At 38.2% G+C, this 18,401-nt stretch overlaps 4 protein-coding genes across 4 annotated transcripts; 1 reads left to right on the top strand and 3 right to left on the bottom strand.

The window, feature by feature from the left end:
• Positions 1-659: 659 nt before the first annotated feature.
• On the bottom strand, positions 660-2,854 carry PPL_08648 (uncharacterized protein; the record flags this gene model as incomplete). Its single annotated transcript, XM_020579456.1, has 2 exons — positions 660-2,270; positions 2,342-2,854. The coding sequence occupies 2 exons, from the start codon at positions 2,852-2,854 to the stop codon at positions 660-662; spliced, it is 2,124 nt and encodes a 707-aa protein (XP_020430131.1).
• Positions 2,855-3,522: 668 nt separating this feature from the next.
• On the top strand, positions 3,523-5,646 carry PPL_08647 (uncharacterized protein; the record flags this gene model as incomplete). The annotated part of the gene is made up of 10 exons (XM_020579455.1): positions 3,523-3,972; positions 4,033-4,137; positions 4,294-4,395; positions 4,465-4,566; positions 4,631-4,711; positions 4,782-5,000; positions 5,066-5,095; positions 5,160-5,252; positions 5,325-5,365; positions 5,442-5,646. 10 exons carry the CDS (start codon positions 3,523-3,525, stop codon positions 5,644-5,646), a joined length of 1,428 nt encoding a protein of 475 aa, XP_020430130.1.
• Positions 5,647-5,908: 262 nt separating this feature from the next.
• sodB (superoxide dismutase) lies at positions 5,909-7,117 on the bottom strand (the record flags this gene model as incomplete). Its single annotated transcript, XM_020579454.1, has 1 exon — positions 5,909-7,117. The coding sequence occupies one exon, from the start codon at positions 7,115-7,117 to the stop codon at positions 5,909-5,911; it is 1,209 nt and encodes a 402-aa protein (XP_020430129.1).
• Positions 7,118-7,998: 881 nt separating this feature from the next.
• PPL_08645 (uncharacterized protein) lies at positions 7,999-17,390 on the bottom strand (the record flags this gene model as incomplete). Its single annotated transcript, XM_020579453.1, has 7 exons — positions 7,999-10,442; positions 10,870-12,842; positions 12,909-13,156; positions 13,232-13,297; positions 13,378-13,484; positions 14,891-17,001; positions 17,083-17,390. The coding sequence occupies 7 exons, from the start codon at positions 17,388-17,390 to the stop codon at positions 7,999-8,001; spliced, it is 7,257 nt and encodes a 2,418-aa protein (XP_020430128.1).
• Between the last annotated feature and the right edge of the window lie 1,011 nt (positions 17,391-18,401).

The following is an 18,401-nucleotide window of genomic DNA, read 5'->3' as shown; positions in this document are numbered from 1 at the left end:
TTATTTACTCATGAGTTTAAAGTAGATCGATGGATAGCTATGATCGAGTCATTTCTTAACTTTGCATTTCAAAAAATGGTCTTACACTTTTTTGCTGTTTTAAAAAACTTGTAAAAATCAAAAAAAAAGGAAGAAAATCAAAGAAGATTTATGAATCTTGGAGATCTCGATGAAAGTTTACACGCGAAATCAATCACATCCTGCACTTAAGACAAGTTGATTCCATTTGAAATTAGCCAAGTTAATTCAATTTGAAATTAATATTAGTGCAAGTTAGTACAATTGCAGCTAGACCATAAAATTTAAAAAGATCAACTATTTTCTTCTTATCATATTCCAATATTTTAAAGATTTGGGAAGTAAAATTAAGTTTGACTTTATTTTTTGAATAGTTAAAGTTAATAATATAAAGTATTTTTTCTTATTAAACTTGGTTTGTCCTGCAGCATAGCATATAAATATACAATTTAATAGAGTTTTGCTTTACATAAGAATAGCACCATTTCTGTCGAAGGATACATTCTGATTTGTGGTTTATCTGACTTGGAGACCATTAGATATTCTTTTAATTTAATATTTTAGGAATTTAATAATTTAATTATGTAAATATTTCCAAATTTAGATAAAAGATAAATTGTTTGATAATCTTATAGGGTAATTTATTTCTGAGGAACTAACATTAATGATCTTAATTTGATTGAGCCTGAAAGTAATTGAATGTTAATTACTGTGTAGCTTACACCTTGCATACGGAATATCTCTCTTCCTTCAGTGATTCTCTTGTTTGGTTGAGTTGTCATTGTCTCTAGATCATATCCTTCAATATTAATCTTTATCTGTGCAGATGTGGGTTCTTCCATTGAAATCAAGTTGAGTTTAAAGTCTTTCCATACATTGTTTTCTCCTTTAAAGTGAATTTCATAGCTTAGTGTGTTACCGGCGTTGATTTGAACATATGGAACACCTGGCATGATACCATCGGGAACAATCAATGGTGGTGTCGTTGAACTGAAGGTTTGTGCTCTCACTGCATCGATTAGAGTGGCATGCACTTCATTCGGTACTGGATTGATAGCATAGTTGACACCGAATGCGTCGATTGGCATGAATGTGGCGGCGAGTGAATCAATCGATTGGTAGTGTTGATTGACACCAAATGAGAAGAGACTATGAAGTTTATAATGTTCGAAAGCAAATACCTCCTTAACATTGGGAATCGATTGAATATTTGCCAATTTACCGACTTGCTCTACTGTTAAATCCTTTGGCACAATGTATTTATTAACGGTTGTAATATTGGCAAAATCATATTGATCTTGTCTGAGATGCCAAGACCACTCTGGTGAACCGTCCGTAAGATTGTTACCACCGTGTGTCCAGTTCTGTTGGAATGTGTGAATACCCTTGCCTTTGAAGACAGTGATGTCACGTGGAATCAAATCATACTCAACTTGGAAACCGTCAAAGTAGATTCCATCTTGGTAGGTACTCTGAGTGTCGGTTGAAACACCATAGCGATTGGAGACATACGCCTTGTCGTCGAGACCGGCACTTCTAATGTCGGGAGGAGTGAGAAGTGTTGGTTCGTGGTAAGAGTTCTGCAGCCATGAGATAGAGTGACCGAGAATATCGGTCTGTCCGTAGAATCCATGGGGCTGTCCACGCCAATAGAGAGTTCGATCGTTGGCAACGAATTGCTTCAGCTGTTCAAGATCGGCCCTGTAATAGTTCTTGGCGGTGAGAATGGATTCAGAGGTACCTGGTTTTACTGGACAACCGACAACCTTGCTCATCAAGAGATGTGATCTCTGTGGATAAATAAAAGTGTTGTATGGCTCGGCGGCAATATATTCCCAGAGATTGGCGAATTGGAATACGTATTTAACCATATGATTTCTCAGTTGCATTAGCTTGTTGAAAGTGTTTACATCGTTTCGTCCATCGTTGGCAATGCAGCGTGCTTCGGCCTTGGCATAGACAGCCCTGACATGGGCAAGACCCTGGTTGAGAGACGATGCCATATTTTGTTCAAGATCGTTCTTTCTCAAGATAACCGGTGACATTCCCCATTGTTTTTCACCAAACAGCAGTGCATCTCTAATCAAAAACATTCTAATTGTATTGGCATAGGCATACATTGGAAGTGAACCAATATCAGTACTCTCTTTTGCACATTGAGTCATTACATCGAAAAGAGCATTCTCTGCAGTTCTATAAAGATCTGGAATTCTACTTTTTACTTGTGCATCTGTATAATTACTTTGAACAAGCTAATATTAAAAAAATAAAAAATATTGGTTAGTTTTCTCAATTGAGTTAACTTTGTAAAGTAAATACCTACAATTTGAAGTGCAATTGAAAGATCTTTTAATCTTTTTTGAGCAGATTGATAGAATGCAATCAAGAGGTCACTGTCATATGTTTGGATTTCAGTTCCAATGATCGAACGTAGTGCAGTTTGAAATGCCTTCTCATGGTCGGGTGTCATATCTTGGCCGGGTGTAGGAAGACCCGACGCATCGATATACTTCTTCGCGAGTGTAATGACAGCCCAGAGTACACAAAGGGCACCAGCAGTAACTGGAAAAGCTAAACTACCAGACAAAGCATAGAAAAAACAGGATGCAGTGGTCATTGAAAGTCCTGCATAGTCCATCATCCACTCTGATGTACTTGGAAACTCTGATTGCGCAGGCTTTCCAGCTTGAATAAAATCCATGATGACTCTAGTACTCTGAAGATAGTCATTCTTGGTCAAATCCTTTAGAATTGCTTGACCAATTTCATATCTCTCCCAGTTCTTGGTGGTCTTTAAAAAAGTATCTAATCTATTCAATCCTTCGAATTGTGACATATCGATTAGTTATATGTTATTAATAATGATAAATGAAAAATAAGAAATTCTTGAAAATAATAATAATAATAATTATAACAAGTTTAGTTTAAGATAAAATAACTAGCCTGTTGACTAAACTATATTTTTTTTCAATAAAATCTAAAGTATGTTTGTTGTTCAACACATGATTTCAAGGTAAAGTTACGATCGATAGATCAGCTTGATAATGGGTGCTAATGTTTACATTTATATGTTGAATATCAATATTTGTTAAATGTATTTAAATATCTGATTGTCAAGAATTGTGTGATTTGGGATCATATCGATTTTTTCACAAAAAATTAGTTTTTGCAACCTCAATTTGATTGATTACAGGACCTATCTTTTGGCAGGACCAATCAGATCAAAAGATATGTGTTTTACAGATTTGTTTAGGTATTAATGTTTTGGCTCAAATGTGTTCTTTTTGGGCGATTTCAATCACTTACATTGATAATTCAGCGAACGGGTATTTGAAATTTGATGTAGTAGATAGTGTCAACATTGAATGGTCATTCAAGATCCAAAAAATCTTCATATTAATAATATTGATTAAAAATGGATTAGTTTGTTGGCTTATATATTATTATTATCAATTTTGTCAATATTATTAGTGATAATAAAGATTCCAAAGTAAATAATAAAAAATGAGTATTTCTTGGGCAGACTATAATGCTGCTTTTCAGAAGCAAGGTATTGCGCCTGTTCAACCACCACAGCAACAACAGCAACAAAATATTTCTTGGGATGCTTATAATGCTGCCCTAAAGCAACAAGGATTGGCACCAGTCCAACCACAACAACCACAACAACAACCACAACAACACATCTCCTGGGAAGCATACAATGCTGCAATGCAACAACAAGCTTTTGCTCAACAACAAATTCAAGCTCAACAACAAGCATTAGCTCTACAACAACAACAACAACAACAACAACAGCAGCAGCAACAACAGCAACAACAGCAGCAACAACATATTTCATGGGAAGCATACAATGCTGCACTTCAAGCCTTGGCAAAGCAACAACAACAGCAACCGGTTCAAAGTCAAAACCCTCAATCAATAAACTGGGCTGACTATAATAGAATCAATGGTGTAAGATACTTTATTAATAACTATAATAGATTTTATACTAATAAATATATTGTCTTTTAGTTTCCACCTAATTATCGTGGTCCAAACACTCCACCAGCTGGAAGTGTTCCTGTACCTGCTGTATCAAATACCATAAGTTGGGAGGCATATAATAAAGCAAACAATGTGAGTAGATTATTATTTCATATTTTAATTAACATATGTTAACAATATTTATTCTTTATTAGTTCGCACCCAACTATAGAGGTCCCAATGCTGTTTGTATATTAACAAAAAGTTTCTAATTTTTCAATATTGCTAACAATTTAACTATTTTTTTAGCCACTTGCACCAACAATGCCAACTGCAAACTCCAGTTACATAGATTGGGAGGGTTATAATCGTGCAACTGGTCGACCTTTAAACTATAGAGGTGAAGGAATAGTAAGTATTAATTTATTAATCATTACCATATTTTATTCCACTTTTACTTATAAATAATAAATAATTAAGCCACCTGCTGGCACAGTAAAACCAGCTGCAAATGCAACTGCTATTAGTTGGGCTGACTACAATAGAGCAAATGGTTTTCCACCAGAATATCGAGGTAATCCTGTATGTAGTAGTATTATTAAAATAAACAAAAGTAAAGGAAAATTAATTTTAAAAATCAAAATAGGTAACAAATCAAAATCCAGGAGCAAAACCAGGTATGCCTGCACCAGGGGCCACATCTATTTCATGGGAGGATTATAATAAGGTAAAAAACTATTAATATCTAACGATTGTTTTGGATTATATAAATTAACAATATCATTCTATTTTAATAGGCAAACAATTTTCCACCTGGATACAGAGGAGGCAGCCAGGCATGTCCTAAAGCTAGTATTCTTCCACAGCCAAATGCTACATCTATTAGTTGGACTGACTATAATAGAATCAATGGCTTTCCAGATAACTACAGAGGCACAACTCCAGGAAACAAACCTCCACCTCCACCAGCAGGTGCAACCTCAATAAGTTGGGAGGCTTACAATAAAGCGAATGGAGTATTCTATCAAATAGACTTGCAAAATTTAATTATTTTATACTAATATTTTATTTTCTATAAAAGTTCCATCCAAACTACCGTGGACCAAATTCGGTAAGTATAATATTGTTTGAAAAGAATATATTTATTAATATTAACTTTAAATAAATAAATATAGTCACCAGCAAACTATGTTGGAACAAATGGACAACCACTTCCAGCACCAAATGCTCCTACTATCAGCTGGGAAGCTTATAACAAAGCAAATGGAGTATGTATTTTATCAAATTTAATAATAGAAATCAATGAGAATAAATAATTAACCAATTTTAATTTAATTTAGTTTTCTCCAAACTATAGAGGTCCAGGTATAACTCCAGCAGGGTATGTATATAAATAATTTATTTATATAATTTAATAATAATCATATTTATTAATTTTTGATAATGAAAAACAAAAGATATATTCAACCTCAACCAACAGCACCACCCTTTGTATGGGCAGAGTATAACAAACTCAATGGCTTCCCAGCTGATTACCGTGGTGGACCACTTCCCACACCTCAGCCAACCCCTACAACTCCATCAGCACCAAAGATCATTTGTAGCAGACCAAGCAATGTTTATATTTGCAGTGTGTGTGGTGCTCACATCAGAAGACAATAAAAAATAAATAACCTTTTTTAAAAATGATGGTGATCAACAATTATTTATTATTTTATTCTTTTGGTGTGTCTTTTTATCTTTACGGAGTGTAAAACAAAAGTGGTGTGGTTCAGGAATGTAAATTTTTTCTTGATCATGAACACTTTAACATTTATAAGAGAGTTTTATCTAAATATTTTTCCAGATTTAATTTAATGTAGTTCAACATAGATAAATTAAAAAGTTATTTGTTTAATTTTTTTTATTTATTTTAATAATATGTTTACAACAATAAGAAACTGATCAAAGAGATGATCATAATGAAAGCTGGAACAATGGTGGAGGATGAACCAGTTGTGGTACCGGTGGTGGTAGCATCAGTGGTGGTGGTGGTGGTGGTGGAACCAGTGGTTGTGGTGGTATCTGGTGTACAGATTGGTTCGGAAGCGAAACTGAGGGTTGATGGGATAGTTTGGTGGCTGGTGGCAGTTCCGAGACCAATGACACATTGGGCAATACGGGCACCAAAGGTAGCGTTGAAACCGGCGTCACGGATGGCGTGGATAACGACGGCACGACCAATGAAGTTGTTGACAGAGTTTTGGTTTCCAAAGTAGTCGGTGTTGTATTTGTAGTAACCGATCTTGCTCTCGTAGACACAGACGTTACCCAAATCACCGAGCTCACGGGTGTTGTTTGGTGGCAAGTTGTGTACTTGAGAACCGGTCTTCCAGTGACCACCTACGGAGGAACCGTTGGCCAAAATCAAATCACCGAAACCGTGGATGTGAATTCCGTGGGCAGAAGAGGTGTCCAAGTTGTTGATGGCGGCAGTGACGGTGATACTACCGTTGGTTTCCAAGTTGAAGTAGACGATACCGTTGACAGTGTTACCGGTGGTTGGCGAAAGATTGCAAATACCAGATTGTGGAGTGCTGGCATCGGCTGCCTGGTAGGCGATGGTGTTGACGATACCGCTGGCTGGTGGGGTGATACCAGAACCTTGTGGAATAAAGTCTTTGTTACCGATACCGATGACACATTGGGCGAGGACGGTGGCGCTGGCGGTGGTGTTGCAACCTTCGGCGACATCAGTGATGGCCAAAACTCTACCGACGATCGAGTTGGCACCGGAAATGTCGAGGTTAGCCTTGATGTAAAGACCGTCGACACCATTGGTGACATTAGCAATTGAACCGGCAACAGTGGAGCAATCGTATGGAACTGCAGTAGCACCCAAGACTTCACCTGCAGTGGATGCACCGTAGATGTCACCAGTGGTACGGATAGTCATACCGTGGCTGGTTTGAGTGAGACCGTTCAAGTTGGTCAAAAAGGCAATATTGCCACCTCTGGATTCAATGAGAATGTTACCAGAGACACCTGAGTTTCCAACTGGTTGGAGAATACAAGTGGCATAGTTGAATGAACTGACGGCTGACGCCAAAGCAACCATAAGCGATAAAGTCAATAAAATGGCAACTCTCTTCATTATTTATTATTATTATATTCCTATCTGTAAATATATAATTTTATTTTATTTGTTATACTATTATTAAAGATTTGGAAGTTTTTTGTTGGAGTGAAACTGGAGGAGATTAAATGCATTGTTGGCGACAGACCAAAAAAAAATCAAAAATCAAAAAAAAACACACAAAATCAAATTAATTTTTAATTTACTTTTTAATTTTTTTAATGGGTTTTGACAACTTTTTTAACTTCAAAAATAAACATTTTAGATAACCAAAAACTGAACATATGCCCCAATCAAATTTTTTTTTGATTTTGTTAACAAAAATGTTTAGAGTGAAAACGCAAATAAATAAATGGTGTGATTTGGTTAGTTTAAAATAGGTTATTTTAATTGATATCAATTAGTGGATGGTGTGTTGAAAAAAAAAAAAAAGAAAACACACACAAGTTGATCTTTGAGGGATTACTGAAAAACAGTGTGTGTTTTTTCAAACTAAACACTTTAATACCTTCTATAAATTCAAAAAAAAATACAAAATTAGTTTTCCTTTTTTTAATGTGGTGAGGTCATACAAGAACTTGATAACTTGGAAGCAAACTAAAGTTCGGCATCAAACTAAATCCTTTCTTTGAAACTTTGAAAATTTTCGATCAAAAATGTTGATCAACAACTTTCTGTAAAATATCTATATTTTTTAGATGATGCCACCTTTTTGTAAACATTTATCTTTTCTGTTTGATAACTCAAAAAAGTGTTTTGTTGATCTTCTTCCCGCCAAATAAAAAATAAAGAATAAATAAAGTTTGTTTAACGATTAGATTAGATTAAATTATAATTTATTTTAAAAGTTATATTATTATTATTATTATATTATTTTGATTTATTTTAATTGTGTTTTTTTAAAAAAAGATAAAGATAGAACTTATGACCATTGATACAATCAAGATGATTGATGGCATGATTTGAGATGATCCTGATCCGTCACCTGTTGTACCATCTCCTCCTGCAGCACCACTAGCTGTTGTTGTCGTTGTTGTCAATCTAGTTGGTCCTGTGGTACCTGTTGCAACTGGTGCAGGGGTAGCTGTTGTTGTTGGTTTAGAGGTTGGCTTGGCAGTGGAGGCAGCAGTTGGCTTGCTAGTTGAAGCAGCGGTTGGTTTGCTTGTTGCAATAGCTGTTGGTTTCAAGGTTGATGTGTGTGTTGTTGTGGCTGTGGTTGTTTGAGTTGTAGAGGCGGTGGTTGTTGCAGTTGTTGTGGCTGTGGTTGTTTGAGTTGTTGAAGCGGTGGTTGTTTGTGTTGTTGATGCTGTTGATGTTGCTGTTGTCGAGGCTATTGTCGTCAAAGGACTGGTTGCAGTTGTAGAAGCGGTGGTTGTTTGAGTAGTGGATGCAGTAGTGCTGGCTGTCGAAGCAGTGGTACTAGCTGTAGTGGTTGCAGTTGTTGTTCTACCGAATGTTGAAGCAGTTGTGGTTGCGGTCGTTGAGGCCGAAGTACTAGCTGTTGTTGATCCAATAGAGGCAGTGGTACTAGCTGTAGTAGTTGCTGTTGTGCTTTGAGTTGTAGTAACAACACCTGAGGCTGAGGCACTACCAGAGGCTGATGCACTTCCTGAAGAAGCACCGGCGGAAGCACCGGCGGAAGCACCACCAGTAGCACCACCAGTAGCACCAGCAGAGGCACCAGCAGAGGCACCAGCAGAAGCTCCGGCAGAAGCTCCACCAGTTGCACCGGCAGAAGCTCCACCAGTAGCACCGGCAGAAGCACCGGCAGAAGCTCCACTAGTAGCACCGGCAGAGGCACCAGCTGAAGCACCGGCAGAAGCTCCACCAGTTGCACCGGCAGAAGCTCCACCAGTTGCACCGGCAGAAGCACCACCGGTACCAGCACCACTTGAACCAGATACACCACCTGAAGCTCCGCCAGTTGCACCGGCAGAAGCACCAGCAGAAGCACCAGCAGAAGCACCGGCAGAAGCACCAGCAGAAGCACCGGCAGAAGCACCGGCAGAAGCACCGGCAGAAGCACCGGCAGAAGCACCACCAGTGGCACCGGCAGAAGCACCACCGGTACCAGCACCACTTGAACCAGATACACCACCTGAAGCTCCACCTGAGGCACTGGCAGAGGCACCACCGGTACCAGCTCCACTTGAACCAGATACACCACCTGAAGCTCCACCTGAAGCTCCACCTGAGGCTCCACCTGAGGCTCCACCTGAGGCTCCACCTGAGGCTCCACCTGAGGCTCCACCTGAGGCTCCACCTGAGGCTCCACCTGAGGCTCCACCTGAGGCACCGGCAGAAGCTCCACCAGTAGCACCAGCAGAAGCTCCACCAGTAGCACCAGCAGAAGCTCCACCAGTAGCACCGGCGGAAGCTCCACCGGTACCGGCTCCACTTGAACCTGAAGCACCACCAGTGGCACCACTTGAAGCACCTCTTGTTGATGCACCACCTAATGTAATTGAGTTGGTTGTGGTAGCAGTTGAAGTGGCGGTAGTTGTGTAGGTAGTTGATGCAGTGGTTGTTGCAGTTGTCGATGCAGTTGTAGAGGCAGTAGTTGTACCAGTTAGTGTGTTTGTAGTTGAGGCAGTTGTTGAAGCGGTTGTAGACTGACCACCTGATGCACCTGAAGTTGAAGCAGTAGTGGAAGCAGTTGTTGACGCTGTGGTTGTTGCAGTTGTAGAGGCGGTAGTGGAACTTGTTCCTGTCTTTGTAGTTGATGCAGTGGTTGATGCAGTGGTTGTACCGGTTACTGATGCAGTTGTAGTGTGGGTAGTTGAGGCAGTAGTAGAGGCAGTTGTTGAGCTAGTTCCTGTCTTTGTAGTTGATGCAGTGGTTGATGCAGTGGTTGTACCGGTTACTGATGCAGTTGTAGTGTGGGTAGTTGAAGCAGTAGTAGAGGCAGTTGTTGAGCTAGTTCCTGTCTGAGTAGTCGAGGCTGTGGTCGAGGCTGTAGTTGATGCAGTTGTAGTGTGGGTAGTTGAAGCAGCACCAGTTTGTCCTCCAGTTTGACCACCGGTTTGACCACCGGTTTGACCTCCAGTTTGACCACCAGTTTGACCACCAGTTTGACCACCAGTTTGACCACCAGTTTGACCTCCAGTTTGACCTCCAGTTTGACCACCAGTTTGACCACCAGTTTGACCACCAGTTTGACCACCAGTTTGTCCTCCGGTTTGACCTCCGGTTTGTCCTCCAGTATGACCTCCAGTTTGACCACCGGTTTGTCCTCCAGTATGACCTCCAGTTTGACCACCGGTTTGACCACCGGTTTGACCACCAGTTTGTCCACCAGTTTGACCACCGGTTTGACCACTGGTTTGTCCACCAGTATGACCACCTGTTTGTCCTCCGGTTGTCCAGGTGCCAGTTTGATCCTCCAGTTTGACCACCGGTTTGTCCACCAGTATGACCACCGGTTTGTCCTCCGGTTGTCCAGGTGCCAGTTTGACCTCCAGTTTGTCCACCGGTTTGACCTCCAGTTTGTCCACCGGTTTGACCTCCAGTTTGTCCACCAGTTTGTCCTCCGGTTGTCCAGGTGCCAGACGATAATCCACCTGAAGAACCTCCACTTGATTGTCCACCAGATGATGCTCCAGTGCCTCCAAATGTTTGTGGCCAACCTCCAGTACCTCCTTCTGATGTCCATCCACTACCTCCTGACGATACACCAGTACCTTCTCCAGAAGTCCAGCTTCCAGATGATCCGCCAGATGAGCTACCACCAGAAGTCCAGCTTCCAGATGATGATCCTCCTGACGAACTACCTTCTCCAGAAGTCCAGCTTCCAGATGATGATTCACCGGATGAGCTACCACCAGAAGTCCAGCTTCCAGATGATCCAGATGAACTACCTTCTCCAGAAGTCCAGCTTCCAGATGATGATCCACCAGATGAACTACCTTCTCCAGTCCAGCTTCCAGATGATCCACCAGATGAGCTACCACCAGAAGTCCAGCTTCCAGATGATCCTCCTGAACTACCACCAGATGTCCAACTTCCAGATGATGATCCACCAGACGAACTACCTTCTCCAGATGTCCAGCCTCCAGATGATCCACCAGATGAGCTACCTTCTCCTGATGTCCAGCTTCCAGATGATCCTCCTGATGAACTACCACCAGATGTCCAGCTTCCGGATGATGAACTACCACCGGATGAACTACCTTCTCCAGAAGTCCAGCTTCCAGATGATCCTCCTGATGAACTACCTTCTCCTGATGTCCAACTACCTGATGATCCACCGCCGGATGAGCTACCTTCTCCAGAAGTCCAACTTCCTGATGATGATCCACCAGATGAGCTACCTTCTCCAGATGTCCAGCTTCCGGATGATGATCCACCGGATGAACTACCTTCTCCAGTCCAGCTTCCAGATGATCCTCCTGATGAACTACCTTCTCCAGAAGTCCAACTTCCTGATGATGAACCTTCACCGGATGAGCTACCTCCAGAAGTCCAAACTCCAGATGATGATCCTCCGGATGAACTACCTTCTCCAGAAGTCCAGCTTCCAGATGATGAACCTTCACCAGATGAGCTACCTCCTGATGTCCAAACTCCAGATGAAGATCCACCAGATGGTGGTGGTACTGGGAAACAATGGGCAAGACCTTCTAAATCGACGCAATATGTGTGTGGTGGGCAATGGTTATAGTAGCAAGCTCCAGAGGAACCTGATGATGAAGTCCAGCTTCCGGATGAACCTCCACCTGACGAGCTTCCGCCGCCAGATGTCCAGCTTCCTGATGAACCTCCGCCTGATGAACCTCCACCAGAGGATGAAGTCCAGCTTCCAGACGAAGATCCTCCACCAGAGGAACTTCCACCCGATGAACTTCCACCCGATGACCAGCTACCAGATGAACTTCCGCCGGATGACCAGCTTCCAGATGAACTTCCACCAGAAGACCAGCTACCTGATGAACCTCCACCGGATGAACCTCCACCGGATGAACCTCCACCGGATGTCCAGCTTCCAGATGAACTTCCACCAGATGACCAGCTACCAGATGAACCTCCACCGGATGAACCTCCACCGGATGTCCAGCTTCCAGATGACCCACCTGAAGTATGGTCACCAGTCTTACATGGACCACCTAGACAATCTGGATAGTTTTGGAACTCAATTTCTTCTGGAATAAAGAATGGTTGATGATTACCAGAAATACCAATAACACAGTGAGCAATGGCGTGGCCGAAATCAATTTGTCCTTGTCCCATGTCTTGTTTGGAGGAAATAACAATACTACGACCAATCATATTCTCAAAGTGGTCAAAAGTGCCAGCATGTGAGGTACGATATTTATAGTAGGAGTATCCATCTCTGTGGTGAACACAAATGTTTCCGAGGTCACCGGCATGACGGTTTCTATTGGGTGGCAAGTCATGAATTTGGAATGGAAGTGACCAATGTGGACCGGCTGAAGAACCGTCGTGTGAGGTGATGTCACCATATTTGTGAATGTGCATACCGTAGGCAAGATTTGGATCTAAACCAGAGACCTTTGCTGTAATAAGCAGAGATCCTCTTGAGTTTGAGCTAAAGTATACAAAACCGTTCATTGGACGGTTGCTTTGGCTTGTATGCTTTAAAACACAAACGGCTTGCTTTGGGAACGATGGATTTGGTCCCAAAAATCCAGCAAGATTTTGTCCATTTGGATCCAAAAACAAGTGAGCCGGGTGATTTGGATGTTGATACTTAGGATTACCGATACCAACAACACACTCTGCAATACTATTAAGTTTTAATTGAGTAAGTAAGTAAAATTAAAAGTTAAATGTAAATATAAATAAAACATACATATCTCTTTGAGATGTATTGATACCACATCTTTCTATATGATTATAGATTGAAATGGTTCTACCAACCATTGATCCAGAGGACAGCGCAAAAATAGTGTTTTTGCTGGAGGTAATGTGTGTTTGGGCATTACCCAGTCTATCGGCATATAAATTTCCAATGGAACCGGGTGTAGTTTGACAATCATAAATTGGTCCAAACGCTCCAAATACACCTCCACTTAGAGATGGATTAGAAATATCTCCTAGCTTTTAAATTAAAAAATATATTTATAAAAATTAAAATTTAAATAAAATAAAATAAACATTTGTAATATATCTTACTTCTCTAAAAACTACTCCATGAATACCATGTAAACCTTTAACGTCAAAAAATAAAGTTATATCAGTCTTTAAAAGAAAAAATAAATGTGAAATTAGCAAAAATTTTTGGAGGGAAAAAAAATTAAAAATAGAATTTAATAATTTACCGATGAAGTATTAACAATTAAAATATCACCATGCACTCCACTATTTCCGACTTGATGAAGTTTACAAGTTGCATACTGGAAATTGGAAGCGAGTGATGGGACCGTCGCTATTGTAAATATCAGACAAAGTATCAAGAGTATTTTCATTTCTCTCTCGATTTAATGTTGGGTCTGTTTCCAACAATATAATATTACAATATTAGTTTGGTTGTTCTTTTTAAAATTCAATAATATTATAAATATAGATGATCTCTATTCTTTTTTTTTTTTTGAAATTTATTATTATTATTTAAGTAGAATAAAGGAATAATCCTACAAAAATATTTTTAATCTCTATTTTATCCTTTGGTTAGAAAGAATTAGATGGAGAATTGGTGTTGTGGTTGTTGTTATTAATTTAATCTTATAGACTATTAATATCTTATTTCCTTTTTGTTTAATATAAATAATAAAGTTAAAATAATGAGAGAGAAAAAAAAAAGAACATTAATTTTCTTTTAGTCAATTTTTAATCAATATCAAAAGAGAGAAAAGAAAATAATATTAAATAATATTAATTTAAATTAAATGTTATATGTTCAGTATTACTCACATTTCATACAACTCTATCCATCTAACAATATATCTATTTCAAACCAAAATAATCACTACAAGTAATATAATCATTAATATCACTCAATCAATATTTCTTTCATTCTCTCCTCTGAACATGATCAACCCAAAAAACAATCAGAAAGAAATATATAAAACCACTATACATTTTGAGTAGAGAGGTTGTAGTTAATTGAACAAATTATTTGTTTTTTTTTTTAATATGATTCATGCTCATTGAAAATATTTTATGATCATATGACAAATATAATGTATATGATGAAGTTGGAATGAACCCTTAATATTGAATAAGGGGTATGATCATTGATGAAGTGTGGGAATTATTATTAAAAACAAAAACAATAAAGATAAGAATGAAAAAAATAATAATGAAGCACACCAATATTACAATTATTGATTTTACCCACACACCTTGAACAAGCTCAATAGAGTAATAAATAATTCAAAATACATACTACAAATCAAAAACAAAGTTCATATTGCACGATAATAGCTTGGATTTAAAAAATAATTTTTCAATGTGACATTTAGGATGTTTGATTGATGTAAGAATTTATACATTTTTATTATTATGTTTGATAATAAAATATTTTAATATTATAATTTGTTTTTAGATAGTAACTTAAGATTTGATTGGTCTAAGTTTTAAATTTAAATAAATAGAAAAAAAAACGAAAAAAAAAAAAAAGAATAGCTATTTGTTGACAAATGTTGTTGTTTGAGGTATTGTTTGTTTGTTGTTTGTGATTTGTTCGAAATATGAGTGTAATTTTTTGTATATTACAGTTTTGATATTAAAAAAATGTGAAAATTATGGATTATCGATTGTTGTTGAAACACTGGGATAGGAATTGTGGTGGTCGTGGTCGTGATAGTCGGTTGTTATCCTATGCAGAGTTACCCAACTTCTCCATACTTTGTTCTCCAAAACTCTTTAGTCTGAAACGATGATTGTTTGACATGTTTGGATCGGAACGATGGACACTCCATCTACGGAAACTTCTGTGTTTCAACTTGAATCTGATAAACATACCGACAGCGATGGCACCGATGATAATTCCACCGACGACCACACTGACAATGATAATCATCTTCTTCTGACTGATTCCATCGCTGTTGTCGCTAGAGTCTTTCTGAGTCTTGAGGAGAAGTGCAAACGATGTGAAATGGTTGGTTTGAGCCAATACTCCACCATTGTCAAGTTGAACAACTGGGAACTCTGTGCATTCCCAGGCACCGTCGTCATTGATAAATGCCAAACACAAATCTGAGGCATTCACATTGTTTCTGAGATTTCCAAAGATGATATTGACGGTTCCATTGTTGAATTGCGATTGCTGTCTTCCGTCGATCTTGATATTGAAGACACCGGAGAGTACGTGTTTGTAGTAGTCAAAGTTTTCACCACCGATGGCAGCACCCGAGATATTTCTGGCGAGAGAGTCGGCATATGGAATTACCGAAGAAGTGACTTGGTTGGAATCGATACTGTTGTTTCCAATAACAACGTGAGTCGATGTATCGATGTTAGCATCGTCGGTGATATTACGTGTCCACAGAGGAATGTAAGAGGAACCCTTTGGATAGAGATCGGATGTCGATGGAATAAACTTGTAGCTCAACTCCAACACTTGGTTTGGATCGTTGTTGATAACGTACTTTTGACAATCTTTTGGATCCTTGACACACGCCATGTTTGGACACATAGTCTCGTTGAGTGCACAACCGTCGTATGGACCACATATGTCGATATTACTACATCCTGTTTCACATGCAAATGAATGTGTTGAGTTGCAACTAGCGCACTCAGCATTTGCTTCCACACAGTAGCCCGGACATCTCTTTGGTAACGATGGTGGACAAGCTACAAATGGTGGACACAACGATGCTTCTGGAACACACTCACCATTCCAACAGGTAAAGTTTGTCTTTGGAGCAGTGAGTGAGTCAGACATAAGTTGTCTTTGGCCAGATTGCAGTTGTTGAGCGCTGGATTTCTTGTATTCGAATGTTTCGGATGCAAAGTTGATAGGGATGGCAGTGTTTGGTCCGGTTGTGAAACAAGCAGTGGAGCAAGGGTTGTCTGTTACATTATAACAAGTGTTACCGACCGCACCTCCAATACAACGAATTTGACCGTTGGGACAGGGTGGTGAAGTGTAGAATCCGTCACCAATTTTATTGAAAATACGTGAGGAAACACCTTGTGCTGAGCATACCAAGATGGCGTCAATGGAACCCAAATTGACTAGGTTGTTAAGTGGTTGGATTGCAACGATCGGTGCATTGCTTATTCTATTACCGTGTAATCTCGAATTGGCAGCGCCATTACAATTGATTCCACCGTTCTCTGAGAATATCAGCTGCGATTGAGTGGTGGTCAACAAGTAGAGTTGAAGATTCAAATTGAAGAGAATCGTCAAGGTCGATGGCGATTGGACATCGACGTATCCACCGGTAGTAAGGTGAATTAAACCCTGTGGATACTCGGTGGAATTACGATAGTAGTTGAGAGTTACATTGACACCCAGGACAACACGGGTGTTCTCGACGTATGAGGTGATCGAAGATGGCTGTGTTTGCATACTCCAAGTGGAACGATTCAACAGGAGTCTGCCACCGGCCAAATTGATACGCTTGAAATAGACGAGAGAATCATTGATCTCCATATCCTCTGCAGCAGTGTTGAGTGAGTAGATCTCATTGAAAAAGAAGAGTGAACCTAGTGAGCTGATTACTCTGCTTGGATAGAGACGTAAAATTGGTGTGGAAATAAATCTATATTGGTTGTGAAGAGTCGATGTGATATTGAAAGTTGGAACGCTGCTTGAACTCAATCTAAGAGTGGTAGTGTTTGAAATGTAAACATCACCACCATTGAAAATAACCGTGTTACTTGGTACTCTATTATAAGTGATTGTAGTATCCTTTAAAAATTTGATAACACTACGTGTTTTCATATCAAATGTCAATTCTTCAACAGATGATTCATTTGTAAATATTAATCCAAAACTGTAAAATTAAAATGGAAAAATTAATATTATTATTTCAGAAATTTCAAAGTTTTTAAAAAGAAAATAAGTATATACTTACTTATCCAAAGATAATGAGGATAATGATGAACTGGTGGTGTTTAATGAATAGAATTTCAATGTTAATGGTACATCTGAAACGATGGAGCATTGACCAATGATGACCAAGCTGACGCTTGGTGCAATGGTGATATCGGTAGTCTGGAACTTTATTGATGTATTATTGAGAATCAATACATCACTGACCGAAAGTGGATTGCTGATGGTTGTTGGTGTGTCGTATTGAATTGCCAGACCACTCCATGACAAAAATGATAAAATAAATAGTACGGTCGTCGAAAATAATATACTTGATCTACTACTAATCATTTTTTGTTTTCCTATAATGTTTTACTACAGTAGTGAACTAACGATTTGAATTGGTGGTTAGAAAAGAGATTGAAAATAAATAAAAATAAATATAATTATTATTTTTAAAAAAAAAACATATCAGGTCAGAAATCGTAATTATTATTATTATTATTATCTTATTTTCCAATTTAACAATTATTATTAATTAATTACACACTATTTGATTTGAAAATTACCACTTGATTGATATATGTTTGTAATCACTCTATATTCTGTTCTTGTTATTAACAACAATCAATAAAATTAAATAACTAAAATGGTTGATTGATTTTGATTCAAATCATCTGGGAAAAAAACTTGTGTGTGGTATTTTTTTTGATTACAATAGATTTTTCAGACTTTTTCTGTTTTTTGGTAATTTTTGATTGGTTTGCTAAAAATAATTGAAATTATTAATTAATACATAGATTCAAAGACTATGAACAAGAACAATTTATTAATTTATTTATTTATTTTAATAAAACAAGTGCGTGTTTGTTATTTGTTAATTAATAAAAATGCAAGGTACTAAGTTTCTAATTGGTTCAAAAAAATTATTAAAAACAGAAGAACTTTGATTTCTTAATTGTTGATGTTTTTGATTTGTTTTTTTTAAATTATAAAAAGTAAGTAAGTGAGGGTGTGGTGTGTTAACTAACAAAGAGTTAGTGTTGATTGTGTGTGTGTGTGTGTTGGAGTGGTATCTGTCAGATGATGTGTAAAATATGGTTAATGATTTAGAGAGAGAGAGGGTTTGTTATTATAGAAAGTACAAGTAAATTAGAGAATAGAGAGAGTGTGTCTGTGTGTGCAATGTGCAGTGTGTTTACCACTCTTTAAATAAATAAAGAATAATAACAATGAAAAAGAGAAAGAATGTTGTTTAAACATATACAAAATACATATTAATAGATAGTTTTTTTTTGTTTGTTTGTTTTTATTTTTTTAGTGTTTACAATACTTTACTGTTGTTATTATTATTATTTTTGA

The sequence above is a fragment of the Heterostelium album genome (genome assembly GCF_000004825.1).
Source record: "Heterostelium album PN500 unplaced genomic scaffold PPL_scaffold9, whole genome shotgun sequence".
Classification (NCBI taxonomy): Eukaryota; Evosea; class Eumycetozoa; order Acytosteliales; family Acytosteliaceae; genus Heterostelium; species Heterostelium album.
The sequence above is the reverse complement of the archived record's forward strand: the minus strand, read 5'-3'. Positions and strand labels throughout refer to the sequence as shown.